The 22024-nt window shown below is 56.5% G+C and overlaps 3 protein-coding genes across 4 annotated transcripts in view; 1 reads left to right on the top strand and 2 right to left on the bottom strand.

The window, feature by feature from the left end:
* ATP4A (ATPase H+/K+ transporting subunit alpha) overlaps nucleotides 1–7132 on the top strand; it is a 13546-nt gene extending 6414 nt beyond the window's left edge. The window contains exons 12-22 of the mRNA XM_007470995.1: nucleotides 695–870; nucleotides 1355–1491; nucleotides 1579–1729; nucleotides 1825–1993; nucleotides 2085–2239; nucleotides 3522–3645; nucleotides 4115–4260; nucleotides 5630–5763; nucleotides 6182–6283; nucleotides 6372–6463; nucleotides 6678–7132. Of these exons, the coding sequence (XP_007471057.1) occupies nucleotides 695–870; nucleotides 1355–1491; nucleotides 1579–1729; nucleotides 1825–1993; nucleotides 2085–2239; nucleotides 3522–3645; nucleotides 4115–4260; nucleotides 5630–5763; nucleotides 6182–6283; nucleotides 6372–6463; nucleotides 6678–6706 (1415 nt within the window). The 3' untranslated portion in view covers nucleotides 6707–7132. The remainder of the gene's footprint in view (nucleotides 1–694; nucleotides 871–1354; nucleotides 1492–1578; nucleotides 1730–1824; nucleotides 1994–2084; nucleotides 2240–3521; nucleotides 3646–4114; nucleotides 4261–5629; nucleotides 5764–6181; nucleotides 6284–6371; nucleotides 6464–6677) is intronic.
* Nucleotides 7133–10000: 2868 nt separating this feature from the next.
* Nucleotides 10001–11818, bottom strand: TMEM147 (transmembrane protein 147). Of its 2 annotated transcripts, XM_007470993.1 has the most exons (7): nucleotides 11640–11818; nucleotides 11490–11559; nucleotides 10939–10998; nucleotides 10717–10853; nucleotides 10495–10579; nucleotides 10283–10404; nucleotides 10001–10200 (listed from the first exon to the last, which is right to left on the bottom strand). In XM_007470993.1, the coding sequence occupies exons 1-7, from the start codon at nucleotides 11714–11716 to the stop codon at nucleotides 10077–10079; spliced, it is 675 nt and encodes a 224-aa protein (XP_007471055.1). In that variant the 5' UTR covers nucleotides 11717–11818; the 3' UTR covers nucleotides 10001–10076. The 2 variants fall into 2 exon arrangements, with proteins under 2 accessions (XP_007471055.1, XP_007471056.1); XM_007470994.1 differs by lacking the exons at nucleotides 10495–10579; nucleotides 10717–10853 and having other exon boundaries at nucleotides 11640–11732.
* A 371-nt stretch (nucleotides 11819–12189) lies between these two features.
* On the bottom strand, nucleotides 12190–21764 carry GAPDHS (glyceraldehyde-3-phosphate dehydrogenase, spermatogenic). The gene is given in 13 exon segments (XM_007470992.1): nucleotides 12190–12263; nucleotides 12356–12453; nucleotides 13512–13673; nucleotides 13836–13908; nucleotides 13911–13979; nucleotides 14262–14347; nucleotides 14741–14783; nucleotides 14786–14858; nucleotides 14940–15030; nucleotides 17898–18004; nucleotides 18182–18278; nucleotides 19016–19133; nucleotides 21698–21764. Coding segments are annotated over 13 exon segments (1158 nt in total).
* Between the last annotated feature and the right edge of the window lie 260 nt (nucleotides 21765–22024).

The following is a 22024-nucleotide window of genomic DNA, read 5'->3' as shown; positions in this document are numbered from 1 at the left end:
CCCCCCGCCAATTTTTGTCTCGACTCCTTAAGCTTCCCTAACCCCTGCCTCAACTCCGGAAGGCACAAACCTGTGGTCCAATTTCTGAATCTTCCACTTTACTTGGTGTGTGACCTCTGGCAAGAAACTTCCCTTCTCTAAACCTGTTTCATCATTTGCAAGATGAGGATGCTGGTAGCCTCACAGAGCGGTTGTGGGGATGGATTCAGATACAGTTGTCCCTCAGTATCTATGGGGATTGGTTCCAGGACACCCACCACACTCCCCCACACCCTTACCCGACAGATACCAAAATCTGCAGATGTTCAAATCCCTTATGTAAAATGGTGGAGTATTTGCATATAACCTATGCCCTTCCTTCCATATACTTAAAATCGTCTCTAGGTTACTTATAATGGCTAATACAATGTAAATGCTATGTAAGTAGCTGTCAGTGTGTGGCAAATTCAAGTTTTACTTTTTGGAATATTCTGGAATTTTTTCCAGAATATTTTTGATCCACAGTTGGTTAAGTCTGCGGATGTGGAACCTGTGGATACAGAGGGTTAACTGTAATGTGAATGAAGGATTCAGCACAGGGTCAGGCATCCATAGGTGCTTGGTGCAAGGCACCTGGTTATTTTACTCATCACCTGGCCTTGCTATGAAAGGGTTCACCCAGGACTCCTCTCTGACTTCCCTGTTTTGTGGTCAGGCTTCTGCCAGCTCTACCTGAGTGAGAAGGACTACCCGCATGGCTATGCCTTCGACGTGGAGGACACGAACTTTCCAACCAGTGGCCTGTGCTTTGCGGGACTCGTATCCATGATAGACCCACCCCGGGCCACTGTTCCTGATGCTGTGCTCAAGTGCCGCACAGCAGGCATCCGGGTATGCCCCTGGGGAGAGGACCAGGCAGGGGTGAGAACAGAGGGTGGCAGTATTTGGGGATGAGGGACCCTGTGACAGAAACCCGCCTGAAAATGGCTTGAACCACAAAAGAATATATTGGTTCAAGAACTGAAAAGTTCTGGGGAATGAAGCTTCAGGTATAGCTGGATCCCGGAGTTCAATGTCTTTAGGAACTTGCCTTTCTCCACGTCTCAGCTCTGCTTTTCTCTCTGCTGGCTTTATTCTCAAGCGGTTCTCCATTGTGGTGGACAAAGATGACCACCCTCCAGCAGCTCCAACTAACGTCCCACCTGTTTAGCCACCCCATCGAAAAAAGAATGCCTCTCTGACAGTTGTACCAGATTGGGTCACATGTTCATCTCTGAACCAATCACTGTGGCTGTGGCTGGGGGATGTCCACTGGGGAGGACAGGGAGAGTGGGTTAATCTGAAGGGGTCAAGGGTCTGCTGGTTCCCCTTACAGGTGATCATGGTGACAGGTGACCACCCCATCACAGCCAAGGCCATTGCAGCCAGTGTGGGCATCATCTCGGAAGGCAGTGAGACAGTGGAGGACATTGCTTCCCGCCTCCGTGTGCCCGTGGACCAGGTTAACCGGAAGTAAGCCCCCTTCAGCCTTCCTTGTGGTTCTTCCCACACCCCACACAGACTGAGGCCCCAGCGATGCCCTCCCACCTCCCTCTCTAGGGATGCCCGCGCCTGTGTGATCAATGGCATGCAGCTGAAGGACATGGACCCATCAGAGCTGGTCGAGGCACTGCGTACCCACCCTGAGATGGTGTTTGCTCGTACCAGCCCCCAGCAGAAGCTGGTGATTGTGGAGAGCTGCCAGCGACTGGTGCGACCCTACTGATGAAGGCAGGCAGGTGGGCTTGGCTGGCCCTGGGCTGCCCTCTCACTGACCAACCTCCCACCTGTACCCACTGGCTGCAGGGTGCAATCGTGGCTGTGACGGGGGATGGTGTGAATGACTCCCCAGCCCTGAAGAAGGCAGACATTGGCGTGGCCATGGGCATTGCCGGCTCAGATGCTGCTAAAAATGCAGCCGACATGATCCTGCTGGATGACAACTTTGCCTCCATTGTGACAGGCGTGGAGCAGGGTCCGGTCTGGGTCAGAGATGGGGGCAGGCAGTGTGGGCACAGGAGGAAATGGGCTCTGAGGAGACTGAGGTGCCTGCTGTACTCCCACAGGCCGACTGATCTTTGACAACCTGAAAAAGTCCATCGCCTACACACTGACCAAGAACATCCCTGAACTGACGCCGTACCTTATTTACATCACCGTCAGCGTGCCCCTGCCCCTCGGGTGCATCACCATCCTCTTCATAGAACTCTGTACCGACATCGTGAGTCTACATGATGCCCCAGTGCCCCCCACCCACACAGTGCCCACATATGAGACATATGCCCACAGACAGGTGTGATGGACAGAGACCACCACGGAAAGTCTTGAACTCAGAGTGATACAGATGTGTGTATACCAGACAGCCAGATGTGGACACACAGGCAGGCAGGAAGGTAGCCACGGACAGAATTACAGACAGGGACACACAGGTGGACACTCAGATAGGCATGGACAGATTCATGGACACACATGGACTCAGATATGGACACTCAGACAAACAGAGATTTTACAGACACGGATATCTGGCCAAACTTGGATCACAGACAGACATCCCTCAACAGACATGGACAGATAAACAGCATCAGATAGACTCCAAGGCAGAGAGACAGAAAAGATCCTCAGATCCAGCCACAAATGCAGCCAGATGCATGGCCATGACACATCTTTATTCAACAGCACTTACATAATGTCTGCTCTGGGCCAGGCACACATTAATTACTTAATTTTGTCCTCATAACTACTCTATGAGATGAGCTTTATTTCTTTATCATACCCATTTTACTGATGAGCTAATTGAGGCTTAGACAGCTTGAGCGGCTTGCCCCAGGTCACACAGCTAATAAGTGGCCCAGCAGGGATTCAAGCCCAAGTATTCAGTTACCCCAGAACCTCTGCCCTCAGTCAGTACACTCTGCTGCCACTCTGTGTCCACAAACAGATGCGGTGGGGGACAGGGAGGAGGACACATGTACACAGAGAGACAGAAGAGATTCAGAGATAGAGAGTGACAAAGAGAGATATAGAGACAGGAACACAGAGACAAGAAAAGCAGAGGCACAGTCACAGAGAAAGAGACAGGAGATGGGGACGAAGAAATGAAGAAAGTAAGGACCAGAAAGTGAGAAAGAGCATGCAACAGGGAAACAGGCCAAGACCAGAGGACCCCAGAGAAGCAACAGACAGAGAGGAGGAGGACGGAGAGGAGGGGGGCCAAGAAAGGCAGAGACAGAGAACACCCAATAGCAGAGATAATGCAGATGCTCTGATGGAGACAGATACCAAGACAGATGGGCTCACACATGTGGACTGGATATGCTGACATTCCTGACAAGGGCCAGCTGGACCCAGGCTGTCCAGGCAGGTGTGGCTGTGTGGTCACCGTGGGTCCTGCCTCCTAACCTCACTTCTCTCCCTGCCCACTGCAGCGGGGAGGGCGGCTCCAGAGAGTCAGGGACAGGGGCCCAGGCGGGCCATCAACCCCAGTTCCTTCCACTCCTGGCCAGTTCCCCTCTGTGTCCCTGGCGTACGAGAAGGCCGAGAGTGACATCATGCACCTGCGTCCACGGAACCCGAAGCGTGACCGATTGGTCAACGAGCCCCTGGCTGCCTACTCCTACTTCCAGATTGGTGCGCGCCCTGGGGTGGGGTGCGGGCTCCCCTGCAGGGCTGCTCGCCTGCCGTGGAGTCTCTAACGGGGGCTCTGCCTTGTTCTGGATCTTGGTGTCTGCATTTGACCCTGGGTCTCTGTCATTCTCTGAGTCCTTGTCTGCACACAGTGGTCTCTATGGTCCCCAGTGTCCCTTCTCTGTCCCAGGCCTCATTCTCCATGATCCTGTCTCTGGGTCACTGCCTCCTGTCTTTTTCGGGTTCTCTGGGTGTGTCTCTGTTCCTGCCTCTCTCTGTGTCCCGTCTCTTGTGTCCCTGTCAATCTCTCTTGGAGTCCTTGTCTCTGTGTCTGTCTCTCCATGTCTGTCACTGTGTTCTTGTCTGTCTCCATGCCACTGTTCCTGTGTTCCTGTCTCTGTGTGTGTGTCCCTGACCCTGTCTCTCTGTGTCTCCGTCTGTGTCTCCCTGTGCCTCCTTGCCTCTCTCCCAGGTGCCATCCAGTCATTTGCTGGCTTCACTGACTACTTTACGGCCATGGCCCAGGAGGGCTGGTTCCCTTTGCTGTGTGTGGGGCTCCGGCCACACTGGGAGAACCACCACCTACAAGATCTGCAGGACAGCTATGGCCAGGAGTGGGTGAGCCCCTGCCCCATCCCATGAGTCCCGTGACCCATGGGATGCCACCTACCTTGAGTGTGGCCCACACTCATTCCTCCACGTGTGACTGAGCTCAGCCAGAGCCTCCCAGACGCCCAGGCTCTCTGCCAGTTCTGGGGTGAGGGGCCTTTCCCACCACTGTCCTGAGCTCTGAACTCCTGCTTCTGATGACCCCAGCTGCAGATGGGTCCTCTGCCCTGACAGCAGCACATCGTCTCAGGTGTGGAGCCAGTACCACCCCCCCACCCCCACCCCCATTCTGTTATTCTCCCCACAGCATCACTTACACAGAGTATTTGCATGTGTGGCTGACTTGAGTGAAAGTCTGGAGCACAGAGAGGCTAGATCTGGCTAGCGGGTGTGTTTAGTTTGCTCTACAGAGCGACAGATCAGGATATTCCCCTTAAACATTTACTGTCGTGGTTAAGAATATAGATCTTAGAGCCAAACTGCGTGGATTCATTGTCTGCCACTGCTCCTCGCAGCTGTGTGACCCTGGGCAAGGTATTTTGCCTCTCTGTGCCTCTGTTTGCCCCCCTCTAAAGTGGGGAGCATACTAATATACTGATATTATCTCAGTGATTTTCACCGCGGTGATTTTCACAGTGTGGTCCCCAGATCAGCAGCATCACCTGGGAACTTGTTTGAAATGTAGATTCTCAGTTTCCCCCTCAGACCTCTGGGATCAGAGACTCTGGGGGTGGGGCTTGTGTTTTAACCAGTTCTTCTGGGGATTCTGATGTATGTTGAAGTTTGAATACCACCAATCCACCTCTTAGGATTATTAGGAGGATTAAATGAGATAATACATGTGAAACACTTGGGACCTGGAGCATAGTAAGTGTTCCTTACACAATTAACTGATATGTATAAAAATAGTTATACTGAATAAGTGGACTGAATAGTGGCTACCCCCTTTGAAAGGGCATGTGTCGTGTTCCTCAGAGGCCCACCTGGCCCACTTTGGTCATTTTTGCCATCTGCCCGGGTCCTGGAGTCACTGGACTTTGAAAATCCTGCCCCAGGATTCGAACTCCCTTTTCCCAGGTGCCTCCTTTCGGGTGCCCGGCACATTCTACATCACTCTTTTCATTATGAAAGCAACTGGCCTGGCCTACCGCTTGCCCAGGCAGTGACGGCCAAGCTGCACTAGACCAGGTTTCTAGGTCCTGCACTCTGGGGCCCTGCAAACGTGGCAGATCCTGCATCTCTCCTCTGCCCCCACCCCAGCCTCTGACGCAAGGAAAGGAGCATTTAGGGGTTCGTGGCCCTAGGTCCCGCATGCCTGGCTGCCTGCAGAGGCTCTCCGCCCGGGTTCAGGCTGCTCGTGTTCTCTCCTGGCCCACAGACGTTCGGGCAGCGCCTGTACCAGCAGTACACCTGTTACACCGTGTTCTTCATCAGCATCGAGATGTGCCAGATTGCCGACGTCCTCATCCGCAAGACACGCCGCCTCTCTGCCTTCCAGCAGGGCTTCTTCAGGTGTCCCCAGCTGGCCCCGGCCCCGCCCCGACCCTGCCCTCCGAGCCCTGGTTGCAGCTCCCAGCAGGTCCTGACCAGGGCTTACTGCAGCCAGCAAACCCCAGCACTGGATGTGCTGATGTGCCGGTGCAGGTGCTAGCGTTCCTTATCAACAGCTGGCCAATAGCTCCCACCTCATGGCTCTCAACTGGCCCGTCTATGTTTTATCAGCTAACGGGGTGATGCTGACAGGGTTGGTGTCCACTGCTGGAGAGGTGCGGGCCATGCCAGTGTTCGATGTTTAGAACATCTCCCTGCTGCCGCTGTCTGACCTCCTCTGACCCAGTACCCTGCTTCCCATCCGGTCCCCAACTCCTCATGGCCTGTCTTTGTCCTGTGTCCGCCAGTCTGAGCCTCTCCCATCCTGCCCCGCCTGCAGGAACAGGATCCTGGTGATCGCCATCGTGTTCCAGGTCTGCATCGGCTGCTTCCTGTGCTACTGCCCCGGAATGCCCAACATCTTCAACTTCATGCCCATTCGGTGAGGGGGTTGTGAGCTCCATCGGGGTGGGCCTGCAGGACACAGACCTGGGGATAGCCTTGACCCTGCCATCTTGCCCGTGCCTCAGGTACCAGTGGTGGCTGGTCCCCATGCCCTTTGGCCTCCTCATCTTCGTCTATGATGAGATCCGGAAACTTGGAGTTCGCTGCTGCCCAGGGAGTGAGTGTGGAGACTGGGGACCTGGGGATGGAGGGCTGAAACTTTCTCAGAGCAGCGGCCCTGACCTTTGATTTCCAATACTTGACCTCCAAGCCCTTGACCCTGCATATCAAACCACCACTGAGCTATAACCTCTGAGCCCCTGGCTCCACCACCCCCCCAGCCCCGCCCCGAATCCCCCCAGCACTGAGTCTCCTTTCTCTCTCTCTCCCAGGCTGGTGGGACCAGGAACTCTACTATTAGAAGGACTGCTGCCTTCAAGCCATCCTCGAATCCACCACAGTAGGGGTGGGGGTGGGGGACACATGGGACCCTCCAGACAGCCACCAAAACATCTGGGCAGTCAAGAGTCCCAGCCCCACCTGTGTCTGCTCTTGTGGCCCACAGCAACTCAACCTTGGGGAGACCCTCCCCACTCCCCTTCCCCATCCACCCTCCCAGAGGAGCAGTCCCTAGGCCCAGTCCTCTGAGCTGGCCTCGGGGAAGCCCCCTCCTGAATGGTGGGGGGACTTTGAAGGGGAGTGGGAACTAGCAGCTCCCGTGACGTGGCTCTGTCCTTAGGACTCCAGGCCAGCAAGAGGGCTGCTTGGGGGGTCTTCTTTAAAAGCACACTCATGTCTGCACGATAGCAATAAACCAGCTCACGTCCACCGTGTTTTTATTCAGTGCTGGGCATCGTCTTATTAAGTGTTTTTTCACGAGCCCCTTTGATCTCCCACAGCCCTACAACTTAGGGGCTATTTGTTCCCGGCTGTATCTCCAGTTTCTAGAACACAGCCTGGCACATGGTAGGTACTCAGTAAATGCTGCTTGGGGGAGTGAATTCCCATCTCTCTGCCTAGGTTACAGCATTTCTAGGCGAGCTGGAGGTGGCCACGGGCCCTCTCCAGAGAGGTGCCTTTAACCGCCCCACTAGCTGAACACCACCTCTGGGCTCTCCTTTCTCAGCACCCACTCTCCCTCTCTGGTCAGAATCCTTTCCACCTCAAGCATCCCCTCCCTGCTTCACAGGAGTTTCCTAATTCCACTTATGCCTTTGCAGCTGCAATGGGCGCCCTATCACTGGTTAGTCCCAACCAACTCCTGGAGGCCACATCACAGGTCCCCTCCTCACACCCCTCACCTGAAGTTAGCCCTCCAACTCCCCTGTTGGAGACTCCCCTGTCCACAGCACCCGCCCACCCACCCACCTTTGCCACTGCTTTTCCCAGTCCCCTTTCTTGCCTCTCTTCCCCTTTCTTTGACGAGTCTCTCTGGCTGGACCCCAGGCTTCTCCTTCCTCATCGGCACAGTACCCCCCCCCCCACTGGCCTCAGTTCTGTCTGCAGTGGTGCCCACATCTGTCTCCAGCCTGCCCCCAGCGTGTTCAAGGGGACCCGCACTGGCCTCTGCATCATCCTCCAGACCTGATCCCACCCACTGTCCCATCATTGTAGCTCCTTCTCCCTGGGAAATGTAATGAGCCCTCGGGGAGCTTACAAACCCCAAACTTGTGTTACCCTGGACTCCTTCACTCTTTCCTTTCTCACTGGTCGTCTCCCTACTCCCCCCTCACCTGGCCAAATAAGCTGGTCACCGCCTGTCTACTCTGCTTCTAGCCACTCCTCCTACCCCTGCCGGCCCTGCCCTGGTCCAGGCCGGCCTTCTGCCTTGAGTCTCCCCATCCACGCAGCAGCCATGAGCTCTTCCTAAAGCCAAAACTGACCGTCCTTCGCCTGCCTAGAACTCTCCGTGGCTCCCCACTGCCCAGGCTCACAGCCTTCTGTGATCCGGCCCCTGCCGACTTCTGCAGTCTCACAAGCTCCCGGCCCCCGAACTCATTCCTACCGGCTCTAGTTTCACTGGAAAGGCCAGGCCCTCTCTCTGACTTCAAGGCCTTTACACGGGCCTTGGTACCTGCTTTCTTCTCTTTGCTCCACTAACATCCTCTTGGTCTCAGCTCACACATCCTCTCCTCCAGGACAGACACAGCCCTGTTTTCCCATCACAGCCCTGATCACTGTAGTCTAGCTAATCAGGCCCACCACTCCCACCAGGCTTCACCCAGCACAGCCCTGATCCCTCTGGCCTGTGCTCCCTGATTGTCCCTGAGCCCCATGAAAGCTGGGACTATTTCACAGACAGGTGGCCACCAGTAAGGGGCCTGGATCAGAGTGCCTGCTCAGCAAATAGTTGTTTAACAGTCATTTCTGCAAACTTCACTGTCCCAATATGTGCAAAAGGCTAGGTGGGGCATAGGATGGCGGTATGGGAGAAAGCAATGCCACTACATATCCACCCACGTGGGCTGGGGGAGCGCCCCATCTACTCCCTTTTCATATCAAACTGAGGGTGACCTCTCACCTCCCCACCCAAGACCCCTGTGGACCCTGTCTTGACTAGGAGCGATGAGGAGGAGGTGGGGCTAGATGGTGGTTGCCCCACCTTAGGGTCAATGCTCCCTCTGAAAACACCAAGACTCACAGCAGAGCTGAACAGAGCTGTGCTTGGTGCCTTCCTAGGCCCAGGGTCAAATAACATTATCACAGGACCTGGACAGCCTTGTGGAGGGAGGGAGGGGGCACTTGCCCTATCCCATGCCCTGGGGGATCCCACTGGGAACACCAGGACTGGGGAGCATCTTCCCAGGTGGGCAGGACTTGCCTCCAGGTGGAGCTTAAGCATGACATTCAAAGCCCTGCTTCTAATCCATCCCCCCCAGGGATGGGGAGAGAAAGGGGCAGGAAGCTGGCCCTACTAGACCAGGGAAGGGCTGGGATGAGAAGGGTGGCATTCAGGACAACATCCAAATTGGTGGGCTCAGCAGCTCTACTACTGGGCTGCAGCTGTCTCTACTCCACCCTAAGAAGATTCAGGCCAGGATTTAATCTGAGGATCTCAGAATCACAAAATAGGCCCTCAAGGGCAAAACCAAGAGTCAAGTCACTGGACTGCTCCTGTGCAAGGAGGAGCCCCAGATGGCTGTAAGCAGGGAAGGGTGAGCTAGTAAGACTGAGGTTTCAGAGAGATCCCCTTGGCTGCCGTATAAAAGGTGCATGGGGGGAATTTCCTGGCAGCGGTCCAGTGGTTAGGACTCCACACTCCCATTGCTGAGGGCCCGGGGTTCGATCCCTGGTCAGGGAACTAAAATCCCACAAGCTCTGTGGTGTGCCAAAAAAAAAAAAAAAAAAAGTGGATGGGGGTTTGGTTTGGGGGCTGGGAACCTAGGAGGTGACCAGCCAGGGAAGGGCCATGTGGGAGAGGGCCAGGTTAAGGCTGTGAGGAGAAGCCCCCAAGAACCATCTCATGGATTCTAGCTCCCCTCTATCACCTGTTCCCTGAGGGCCCTGGTCTCTGCCACTGCTTAAAGACTGTCTGCTTCAAGCCCTCAGTCTTCCTGCGGAAGACAGGAAGCAAAGGAACTGGTCCAGGAACACAGGACAGATGAGTGCTGGCTAGTCTCCCAGCTTGTCTACCTGGCTCCAAAACAAGGGCCTCTGGGACCCAGGAGAGCACACTGTTGGTAGATAGTTCCAGACAGAGAGAAAGAGGCAGAAACAATTTTCCAAATACTCTTTACTTCACTGAAACCTGGAGACAGGGAAAAGGTACGTGAAAGTCTGGGCCACCAAGCCTAGGAGTGCACGTTGACAACAGCGACATATAGGGCCAGGGTGCTGAGGGCCAGCAGCCCCGTCACCACCGCTCGGGCCAGAAGTGCCGTCCAGCTGCCCAGGGAACACAGGTGGACGAAGGTCCTGTGGGGAAACATCACAATGAAGAAGGGAGAAGAGATAATCCAACCCATTTGGGCCCATCCTCGAGCCCCACCCAGCTCACTCCATGACGAAGGCCTTGTAGACGCTAAGGAACATCAGTAGGAGGACTGCTGGCCGGAAAGTGTGGTACAGGTCGTAGCGTGTTATCATCCACACCTGGGCAGATGCGACGATGTAATGGACCTGGAGGGAAGCGGGAAGTCAGGGCCAGGCCTCAGGAGGAGTAGAGTCACCAGCAAAAAGGCGTGTGTGTGGGAAAGCAGGACTGCGTACCAGACTGATGTTGGAGTCAATGCTCATCTGGATGTATTTCCAGTCAAACTCAATGCCCCGAGCTCCAACCCAGAGAGGGATGCAGCTGAAGAAGGCAAAGGGAGGGATTCTCCAGTATCCAGATACCCTCAGCACCCAGAGTCTGAGCCCCCACCCTCCGGCACCCCCCTGGAACCCAGGTGTCCTTTCTCAGGAATCTGGGCTCCAGGCTGCTGCACACACCGGGACATAATGAGCTCGGCGGTGGCCCAGCCCAGGGCAGCAACCATGATCTTGTATTCCCCCTTGCCGGCATTCCGGGACATGACAAGGTTTAGGCCTATCAGGTCTGCCACATCCACGCTGGCCTTCATGAACTCCTGTGGGTCAGGTTGAGGCTTGAGTAAGCACAGGTGCCAGGGGGCCCCACTCCTGCACTCCCTCCCCCTCCCTTGCCCCACTCACCCCAATGAAGTCATAGATGCCGCCTTCCCAGGTGGGAAAGAAAGTGGCCAGGAACAGCATCTGCAACCAGAAAACAGAGAGGTCACCTCAAGGTGAGGGAGACCAACCACGTGGGTTTGGTGGGAAGTTAGTGTGTTATGTGGAGGGCAGTACACTGGGGTTCTGGGGGCCCACGAGGAGAGGGACCACCAGATGGAGGCAAGAAGGCAGGAGCAGGGGAGATTGAGGGCAGGGGCTTGGAAGTCTGGGTTCTGTGGTGATCACAAGGGATCGGGGTCAGGCCTGAAGGTGCTGGGGCTGGTTACCCACCAGGGCAGTGGTAGCAGTGCCGGTGGGACCTTGGGGGTTAGTTAGAGGCTCTTAGCAGTATCCAAACCCCTCTTAGTCATACAACTGAATGTTCTCAATGCTACTAAAAGTGCTATACAAAAGTTGCTTGCGGACCTCTCCTCAGATTCCAGCCCAGCCAAGCCCGGCTCCTCCCCGGGAGGTCTGGGCGGGGTGGGCGGGGAGGGGGCGAAGCCCTCGCGCGGCACAGCTGGCGCCCTCACCTTGCACAACTGCACGAAGAGGTAGGTGACCCCGGCCTGGACGCACTTCCAGAAGGCGTTGTACTCGGACCTGCGGGACCGGGCGGTGAGGGGTCGGCCCGGCCCGCGCCCCCCTGCCCCGCGGCCGCCCCGCAGCTGCCCCGCACTCACAGGCCGCTGCACTTGTAGGTGATGAAGTAGGGGAAATAGGCCAGGGCGAAACAGTTCCCGAAGTGGAACAGCGTCATGGCGCCTGCCGCCCGGCTCGCCGGAGCGCGCCTCTCTGCCTCGGCTGCCTGGCGCCCGAACCCGGGCCTGGCGCCCACCGGCCTCTGCCGCGGCGCGCGCGGCCTTCTGGGAGCCGGAGTCCGCGGCGCGGTGCGCTAACGTCACCAGGCTCCGCCGCGGTGCTCGGGCGACACGCGGGAGGCCGAGACGGTGCCTGCGCGATCCCGACCCCGCGGGAGCCGCTCTCGGGGTCAGGGCGCGGGGCCTAGAGAGCGCGTGCGGGGTGGGCCTGGATCCCGGACCCGACCCCGCTGTGACCGGCGCAGAGACACAGGGCGCAGCTGTGAGCACTCTGGGTTTTTATTTCGCCGTTGGCCCAGCGGCGCGGGCCCCTCGCGCGGGACGCCCTCTTTCTCCCGGGGGGCCGAGGGCGGGGACGGGAGAGACGGGTACCGGCCGGGAGCACTGGGAAACTGAGGCGGGCCAGCCTGCTTCACTTGTCTCGGCTGAACATGTAGCGGAGGAGGTCCACCACTCGGTAACTGTAGCCATATTCGTTGTCGTACCCGGGGAGGGAGGGATGGCGGGGATTCAGGGGATCCCTCCCGACCACCCCCAGCCTCCCCTCACGTTCTCTGACCCCTTTCTTCCCCCTTACCAGGAAATGAGCTTCACAAAGTTGTAGTTGAGCGCGATGCCAGCCTTAGCATCAAAGATAGACAAATGGGTATCGCCAACAAAGTCCGTGGACACGACCCGGCCATCAGAATTTCAAAGATAAGCGTGGGTCGTAGAGCAGGGACCTCCAGCAGCTCAGGCTTGTGGGCACACTGTCCATCCATTCATCTACAGTATTTGATGGAGCCCCCCTCTGTCCAGCTTCTGGGGACAGAGTATGAGGAAGACAAATGGGGGCTTTTCAGGTAGGGGACTGGCCAAAGGATACAGACTGCAAACAGCCTCTGATGCTGCACCAACAGACATCTCTTCCGGGGAAAAATGCACGTGGAATGTGTCAGCGAGAGGCCCTCCCTGAGGGGAGGCAGTGAGTCTGGCTCTGGATGATTAGGAGGATCTGGTCAACTCCAGCCCTCAGCAGGGTCTCAGGTGGAAGGAACTGCAGCACAGAGGCCCTGGGGGTTTGGCCCTAGCGTGGTGGAAGGCCACAGGAAGGTTTTCAGCTCTGGGGGTGATGTGATCTGATTTCTTTAAGAGATCCTGGCAGCTGTGTGAGGGTGGACCTTCAGGAGCTAAAGCAGGGAGACAGCACCAAGGTAGATGCACAGAACTGGCAGTACTGGGAGCAGGGAGATGTGATACCCATTCCTCACGGGGAAGGCATTTGGCTGTGGCCAGCCCCGAGCAAGTGCTGAGAAATGGGAGCCCTTGTCTTGTTCACTAAGCATATATCGAGCACCTGCTATGTGCCAGGCCCTGGGAAGATGGCTGGAGCTGTGGAAGTGAAAAACGAGGGCCAAAGTCTCTGCTGTCTTGGAGTGTACATGCTAGCAGGGCCAACAGTGACTGTGAAATGACATTTCGGGTGAGGAAAAGGGCCACAAAAAGAACATCTCTCTGAGATGAGAGGTTGAAGTAGTGACTTGGGGAAGGTGAGGACAGACTGTGGCCACCTGAGCAAAAAGCTTTCCAGACCAAAGGGGCGGCAAGTGCAAAGACCCTGAGGTAGGGGAGAGCTGACCTTCCCAGCCCTGCAGTTCCCATCTGGATACGCTGCAAAAAGCTCCTTGGCAAATGGAAAATCACGTTCCCTTCCCAGAGGGCTCTTCCCAGGGTCCCTTCTGCTCAGCCCCTACCTCTTCCTCAGTGTAGGCAAGGATGCCAGCCATGGGCCCCTTGGCTGCTGCTGTTATGGCCTCCTTGATGTCTGAGTACAGGGTAGGCTGGGCCAGGTGGCAGGTCAGGTCCACAACAGACACGACTGGGGTTGGCGCTCGGAACGCCATTCCAGTCAGCTTCCTGGAGACTCCCACATCGGGGCGGGAGTCAGGACCCAGGGACTTCTCCATCATTTCCGCCTTGTCTCTGCTTTCCGCTCAGTAGACACCTCAAGGACTGGGGGCTAGTCCAGTCCTCCTGGGCTGCACCCCCCACCCTGGTTGCAGCTTCATGCCCTCATACCCTTGGAGGTCTTGGATGACTTTGCCCACGGCCTTGGCAGCCCCTGTAGGGGCCGGCATGATGCTTTGGTGGCACCGCGCCCGTCTCGCCAGGCCTTCATCGATGGCCCGTCCACTGGCTTCTGGGTGGCAGTGTGGGAATGGGCTGTGGTCCTGGGGAAGAAGAGGGCCGAGGTGGGGCCTTCTTGCCCCCAAGCTCCCACGCCTCTTTTTCCCAGGCCCGGGGTGGTGACCCAGGTGTGGAGGCTGGCAGGGCCTCCACCACCGTCACAGGAGGGGCACGTGCAGGCAGCGTCCGGACTTCACCACTGGTGGGCTTCTCCTCCCCAAACCAGCCTCTCCCTGTTAACCCCACACGCTAAGCGAGTACGGGAGGAAGAGGTACAGTTCCCCAGCCGTGCCTCCTGCCCCAGCCCCTCTCCCCAACTCACCATCAGCCCTTCCACAATCCCGAATCGCTCATGGATGACCTTGGCGAGGGGGGCCAGGCAGTTGGTGGTGCAGGATGCGTTGCTGAAACGGCCCGGGTGTGCAAGGCTCTGCGAGGTGAGTCGCAGAGCCACCCTTCCACCCTTACCTCCTTTCAGGGTTTGGTTTTGTGAAAAGTCGGGCTGGGGATGAGGGGGCATCGGGGATGCCGTCAGACCGAAGGAGGCACCAGAGGTGCAGCTGGGGGAAGCTCCCCAAGCATGTTCTCCAGAAGTCGTACAGTTCTAACAGATGGTTTTAGGGTAACATTAACAAGATGGCTGTTAAGACTTTGGGGAGGAGAAGTGGACTGATGTGAAAAGAGCACCAGGGCCGAGTGGGGGTGGGGGTGGGGGTGGGGAGGGGGAGTCGGATTCCTCCCCACCGCAGGCTGGCTTGTCCTCCAGGCACACACTTCAGAACGTTGCTGCCCATTGCCTGACAGTCTTCATGGAGCCGGGGTTATAGTCCTTTTCGTTCACCCCATGACAAACATGGGTGCATCTGGAGAGGGCGCGCAGATGACCGCACGCAGGGCACCTGCCTCATTGTGGGCCTAGGGAAGGCTCACAGGTGTCATGAGGTGCTTCAAGTGCCACACCCCCTGGGCGGCCCTGGGCACCTGTCCCCGACTGACTGTAGTTTCCTCTAAGGACAGGTGCATGCCTGTGGCCTCCACCACAAAGGGGCTCCCGACAGACTTCCAGGGGATTTCTTTGGGCTGCTTGCTGTGGAGGGGCGGTAGCACCGTGAGTCAGTCTCTCGCCTTCCTAGTCCGTGGCCTTCACCATTTGAAAGGCTGACCAGACACCTCCCTGCCTGGCCGTCTGTTCCCCTCACCCCACACGCCCCTAGCTGCCCCAGATGGGTCCGACCCTGCTGGCCTTGCCTCTCATCGCTAACCCCCCTAGTGGGCCACTTTTCTCGACTGTACCTGCTATGCCTGGGTACAAGCCGCCACCTCCCCGACTCAGGCCTCAAGCCCCGCCTGGGGGACCATCTAGACTACTCCCAGCCAGGTCAGGCCCTTACTACATATGCTGCCCAGGATGTAGACCCTGGGAGGGTGAGGCCTGCCCTACTGCTTCTGGCTTCAGCCCTGGCAACTTCATCACAGCCCTCCTAGCCCTTCTTCTCTTGACTACTCAGCTCCTGCAACAGGGATCCTGCTGCCAGAGGCCAGGCAAGTCCCTGAAAACACACAGCACATCCAGAGAGCAGCTCCCAGGGGTCTGAAGCCTTGAGGCGGCCCTGGGGCTAGCAGTGGCTAGTGGTTTATATTGGAAAGGTAAAGGAGATTTTCTGTTTCTTGTTTTATCAATATACATTTTCCACTCGATATCAAACATTTGTGTCTGAAATATATTAAACATCTACTATTGCTGTTTTCTACTTGGCTTTGGCAAACAAACAATGCCTGGGTAAACTCTATACTAATCTTTTCCCTCAGCTCTTATCACAGCTGCAGCATTTGCTTTTGTGATTGTTAGTGTCTGTCTCATCCTCTGGAGCACTCCATGGCAGCAAGGCTGGGTCTGCTCCCTCCAGAGGGTTCAGTCAATGTGTGTGTGGGTTTTTTTATTAGCCATTCTACACATGTTTACTGAACACCTGCCATGTGCCTGTGTGCTGAGTGCTTTACCTGTACTGAACTCCTTTAACCCTGATGACCTGAGGTAAGTACTGTTATTACTGGCATTTTTCAGAAGAGCCAGGACAGAGGTGAAAAGAGTAGAGGCAGAGCTGCCTGGGAGCACAGGCAGGCTGGCCCTAGGGATGAATGAATGAGCAGCTTCCTCTCGTCTCCCTGGGCCACCACACATGGTTCTTCATGCTCCCTGGTCCAATGTCAGGTCACACTTCATCATCTGACCCAACTAGCTCTTCTCTGATGCCCCCCTCATTTCCTGCCTTCCAAGTTGGGGGAAGGGCACTTCAACAAATTCCTTTGTAGCAGTTGTTGAGCTGGCGTGGGGCAGAGACTCGGTGCCCCTGGAGACCCCAGCCCCTTCCCCTAGGCTGTCATGGGCCCTGCCCTCCTGCCCAGGGGCTTCTTTTGAGGATTCTGTTCATTCTTCGAGGAAGCACTGAGTCTACCCCGGGCCAGGGCCTGCGCCTGCGGGTGCCAGAGCAGCAGGGGCGCCACAGGCCGACAGGGCCCTCCTTGCCAGGAAGCTGCGTGAGCCCTTCCCGGTGCTCCCCACACGCCTCTGGCCGTGCTCCCTGCTATGGCTGTGGTGGGTATGCTCAGCATCCCTATCAGATACATGAGGAAACTGAGGCTTGGGGAAGTTCATTGCCTTGCCCAGGGTCACCCGACTGGAAAGGGTGGAGCGGGGCAAAGTACACACGCAAGCAACGCAGCTCGTGCTGACGGCCTGGCCTGGAGGATATCCGCAGTGGCGTGATGGAGAGCAGTGGGGAAGGGGGAAGACGCGCTGCAGTCACCAGGGAAGGTGGCACCTGAGCCGGGGCACACACTGAGGGGGCGGCTGTGTGGGGACGGGGCAGCGCTGGGAAAATACCCCAGGTGGCGGCAACGATGGTGCCCAGGCTGAGGAAGGAAAGGACACAGTATGTCTGAGTAATGACTGCTCTGCTGGAATTTGGAATTGTTTTTGCTGTCATGATTTCAAATTTGGGTCAAGCAGCTTCTCCCATTCTCACTGACTCTCCAGTCCCCGCCTCCACCCACCCCTGACCACCTGACCACAAATAAACAGCGGGGCTGAGAGTGGACCTGCTGGGAGGAGTGCTGGGCAGGCTGCAGATCTTGCCTGGGGCTGGAGAGAGCTCACGAGTGTGTGTGTGCAAGTGTGTGTGAAATTGGAAATGGGAGGCAGCCACAGGGCCGGCAGTGGCTGGTAATTTACATTAGAAAGACAAAGTAGGTTTACTGTTTCCCATTTTATAAATTTTTAATTTTTTTTTGGTATTTTGAAAATGTGCTTGAAGCTTATTAAACATCCAGTGTTACTGCTTTTGACTTACAGATTCTAAACGTATCTTTCAGTGAAGGAGTATTTGTATCAGTGAGAGCTATGTGAAGTGGGTTTTAAGAAGAGGTGCTGGTGCAGGGTCCTGGGAGGTTGGTGGCCAGTGTCGCTGAGGTGAAAAAGGAAGGCTGGGGAGCAGGGCATATAACTATATGGGAGGCCCCACCAGCAGCTGCGATTTCATTTGTGGGGTGATGGGAAGCCACTGGAGGGTTTAAGTGGGGGAGTAATCGGGTCCAGTTGATGTTTTGAAAAGGTCTCTGTGGCTCCTATGTAGGAACTGAGTGGGAGCAGTTGGCTAGATGGTGATGCCATTTCCTGGGCAGGGAGATGAATAGATGTGAGGGTTGAAGGATAATCAAGAGTTGAGTTTTAGACAGGTTGAGCGGATATGCCTGAGAGAAAACACACACATGTGCGTTAAATAAAAAAGTATTTTGAGTACAGTGGGCCCCCTCTCCAAACCAGTACCCAGAGGCATGTGCACACACAATTTGGGGGATTATGAACCCCATGTGAGAGTCTGGAATCCCCTTCTAGTCACCTCTACACGCCCTGCATTAGTATGTTGCAGGCTTGCTTAAGACAGCCACCCTTACCACTGGAAGACGCTGATCTCATTGTTACCGACGACCAGCCGTCCATTCCTGTATTCCATGCTCCCCTTGTATCGGCCGTGGGTGGAGTCATACTTAAACATGTACACCTGCAGGAGACAGAATGGCTCCTAGTCTTGGCCTGGACGAGGAGCGAGCATTGCCAGGGAGTCCCCACTTCAGTGACGGTTCCACATGGCAGCTGAGCGCCTTCCACAGAGCTCCCCTGAACCCCTTCCCAACCCTGGTCCCACTCTCCCCAGTCCTGCCCTTTGTCTGCTGCTCACCATGTATTCTGGGTCGATGAACGGATCGTTCACTGCTACCACCTTAACACCCTTCTCCATGCAGGCACGCAGCACCAGGCGACCAATGCGTCCAAATCTGTCCAGGAACGAAAGCTGAGGGGGTTGTCCTCAGAATCCTCAGCCAGCACGCAGAGGAGGGGACGAGGGGAAGGGGGTGACAGAGGAGAGTCCCGCTCGAGGGGACTGGGTGGGGAAGAAGGCAGCCGTCCCTGTGTGGGCCAGTGTTGTCGCGCCCAGATGGCCTCACCAGCCTGTTCACTGCTTTCTGCGCTTCCTCTGCCCCTCTGTCCTGTACCCCTATTCCCAACCTTGTAGCTGGGTGGATCTCGTAGAACTAAAGGTCAGATTATCTCTCTTGACCTGGAAACCTCCACCACTCTCAAACAGTAAAGCCAGGTCCAGACTCCTTACGGTGGTCCGCCAGGGCCCTGCCAGCTTCCCGCTGCCCTCCCTCTTCTCCCTTGCTTGTGCCACACCAGCCACGCTGAATTCCTGCCCGTCCTTATTACACTGAGCTGCCACCTACGCCCCACAGCCATTGCTTGCTGCACATTTGTCACTCAGGCCTCACTCCAGTGTCGCCTCCCAGCGGCCTTCCCTGTGTTTCCCCGGCTTAACACTGCCCTCTTCAGTGTACTTCCTGCCAGAATGTGAGCTCTCTGAAGGTGGAGCCCTGTTTACCTTATCCCTGTGTTTTTCCCGGAGGGGCAGAATGAAAGCATTGCTGAGACATGAAGAAATGCTCCAGTTAGTTACTGAGGAGAGGCCGGGCCCTAAAGCTTCAGGAGTGGCTCAGGGGCCGGGGCGACTCACCCATTGATGCCAACAGTCAGCTCCCGAACCACAGAAACCTTCTTAGGTGCAGGAGGCGGAGGTGGTGGGGCTGGCTCTTTGATTGGCTGGGGCTCCGGGGGTGGTGGTGCTCTGGTCACTGTTGGGAGTTGGGGAGGGGCAGTGAGCCGCACCATCACTGCGACAGAACGATCCATCTTTGCCACCCAGAACCTGCTGCTGGCTCCTGGCCCTGAGTGGCCAACCATATAGCCCAGTGCTTCCTAAGCCAACCTGATCAACAGAATGAGCAGGGGGTGGGCTTGTTTTAAAATATCCATGCCAGGGCCTCTTCCCTGGAGATTCTAACTCAGCGGGCATGTATTTTTAACAATTGCTTGGGGGTGATAGTCTCTGTGCCTCAGTTTTCTCTTCTGTAAAATGGAGACGATAATAGTACTTCTCTCAGAGGGTCACTGTGAGCATTAAATGAGTGATACGTGTAGTGCTTATGATAGAGTCTAGGAAACATTCCACGTACGTTAGTATTTCAAAGATCATTTCCCAAACTTGCCTGATAATTGGTCTAGTCCAGTGGTCCCCAAACTGTTCTGATAAGAGTCACCGGGAGGCTGATTCCTAGGGAAATCTGAGTCTGGGTTTGCACTGAGGCCCAGGAATCCTGTTTCCAACAAGGTGATTCTTACCCTCAGAGAAGTTTAGGAAACACAGGTCTATCGTAATAGATGAAACAAACGGAAACCCATATCAGCTTCTGCCTCTCCGGACACACAGATCTACACCCATGCCGCATTGAGAACACCTGTGCTTGAAGCTGTTGCTACCTGAGCTACAAGATGAGGGCTTCAGGTAGGGAGGAGAAGCGTGGTGGAGACAGCAGTCAGGGGCCTATAGCTGGGAGAGAGTTTCAAGCCGGGGGTCAGGCCTGGGTGTCAGCTCTGGCTCAGCCACCTGCCAGCCGAGTTGTCTTCAGCAAGTTAATGGAACTCCGGCCTGTTTCTTGATGTCACATCTGACCCTCCACCTGGGGGCTACTGTAAGGACTCAGTGAGATCTCAAGGCCCAGTAGGTGCTGATTTTAATAGAGGGGAGAAAGTCTGACGTGAAGTGTATTCGTGAGGAAAGGGAGAGGGAAGGGGTTGGAGAGAGCCTGGAGCATGAAGGTAGGAGTTGCGCTTGGCACCAGAATCAAAGGCACCTTGGAGGGGGTGGGGTTAGGAGCTGGGGGTCAGCCGACCTGTCTCTCTCCCTGGTCTCTCCAGGCTGCCACAGGCCTTGTGGCGTGAGGCTGGGCTGTGTGTGTCTCCAGTAGCACTGCAAGTTCATAAAGGTATTAGTCAGTGTTTATTGGTGACCTTAAGAATGTTTGTCTTCCTGGCGGTTCTGTTTCTGCTCTCATGAAAAGGGGAGATTTGTCCATATGGGTGAAGGGTGGGGATCTGAGCCCACTGAGTGACCTTTCAAAAGAAAACCCAGGTGGTCCTTCTCTCACAACTTCCCCCAGCCTTCCCGTCTCCCTTTGCTCCAGGGTGGGGTACATGGGCTGGAGGAGAGCTGCTGCGCTGGGAAGGAAGAGCCCGCAGGAACTTCAGTGATGAAGCATCATCCGGAAGGTGAAACACTGGATCGGGTGTGCCCTCTACCAATTACAACGTCGCTCCCATTTCCCGGGTGCCACCAAGGGCTAGGTGCGGTGCTGAGCTCTTCACATGCATCAGCTCACTGAATCCTGTGAGGTATGTGCTATATACCCACTTTACAGAGGGGAAACCGAGGCCCGAGATCACTGAGCGAGTGATAAGCAGGGAGGGTTTTCAAGGCCCACAGCTGTTAACCTGCCTGCTGCTGCGTCTAGCAGTGTCTCCAGGACCCTGGAGCCCCGCCCAAGCCCCGCCCTACGTCGGCCACGCCCACCCCTGCGGTGCTGAGGCCGCCGAGGCCAGGCAGGAGGCCGGGAGCGAACGGGGTGGCCCTCCGGAAGGCCTGGATTCGTCTGGCTGGAGCGAGTGCGCGCACCTCTGGCCGGGGGAGGTAGGGCGAGCACGGACTCTGAGTCCCAACTGCACTATTCCCGTGCTGAGACCCAGAAACGTGCTTTGTGTCCTCTTCCATCTGGTGGCCGCTCTGTAAAATGGGGACACTAAACACTGAACTCAAAGGCAGTTGTGAGGCTTCACTGAGCGCACACCTGTAAAGTGCTCGGCACCTGGCGGGCTCAAGTGTCCTCGCTTTGTGCGATCCAGGGAGGACAAAGTCCACCGATCCCCAAGCGGCTCTTTCGCAGCAGCGTCAATTTTATGTGAAACCTCGCTCGCCCAGGTACTTCAGCAACCAGCGGCTGTCCTCAGAGGTGTCCCCTCGTAAACCCGGCTCCGGCCTCCCTCCTGGCCCCTGTTTCTACCCTTCCACCGCGCTATTGGTGCAAAACCCAACCTGGGGGCGGGGGTCTTCGTCCCCTCCACCATCGCCGTAGAAACCACTTTGCCGGCAAACCCGGTGGTGAGGAGGGTGGGGCTGGAGGGAGCAGGGGCAGCGGCTCCGGATGGAAGGGCCCCGGCAGGCAAGGCCACCCCGCACCTCCTGCCCGGCTCCCGGTGGACACTATTGGTGCGCCGCTCGCCCGCAGGTACCCAGACCCGGCTACAGGAGCTCCCCGACCGCCCTTTCCTCCCCTCCCCGGGGTCACTCCCCCGCCTCCCTCACCTGGGCACGGCTGTCGCAGGAGCTGGACCACGGTGACATTGGTGAGGGTGACGTCGCGTTTCGACATGGCCTCCTAAGGTTTCATGGCCCAGCCAGCTGCCACCGGCACCCGCCGCGATGTTACTGCGAGACGGGGGCTCGGGGGCTGGAGGAGCTGGAGCGTCTTTCCATGACGTCACAGTCCTGTGACGTCACAAGAGGAGGCGGCGCGAAGGCCCCCTCCCAGTCGAGGCCTGTGGCCAGTGTACCACCGCTCCAAGCCCACCCCTGGCGTCTAGAATGGGATCCAACATCTTACACTGGTCTTCAAAGCCCTTTCTCTGCTGT

This window comes from Lipotes vexillifer, unplaced genomic scaffold (genome assembly GCF_000442215.2).
Source record: "Lipotes vexillifer unplaced genomic scaffold, Lipotes_vexillifer_v1.1 scaffold182, whole genome shotgun sequence".
NCBI lineage: Eukaryota > Metazoa > Chordata > Mammalia > Artiodactyla > Lipotidae > Lipotes > Lipotes vexillifer.
Note: the sequence above shows the minus strand (reverse complement) of the source record. Positions and strands in the feature narration are given on the sequence as shown.

Excerpts from the sequence above, each read along its gene's own strand:
- TMEM147 (XM_007470993.1), bottom strand. The coding sequence starts at position 11,716 with ATGACGCTGTTCCACTTCGGGAACTGTTTCGCCCTGGCCTATTTCCCC. Across the intron at positions 10,405-10,494 it reads TTGACTCCAACATCAGTCTG|GTCCATTACATCGTCGCATC; the intron begins GTACGCAGTCCT and ends GCTTCCCTCCAG. Across the intron at positions 10,201-10,282 it reads TACAAGGCCTTCGTCATGGA|GACCTTCGTCCACCTGTGTT; the intron begins GTGAGCTGGGTG and ends GTTTCCCCACAG.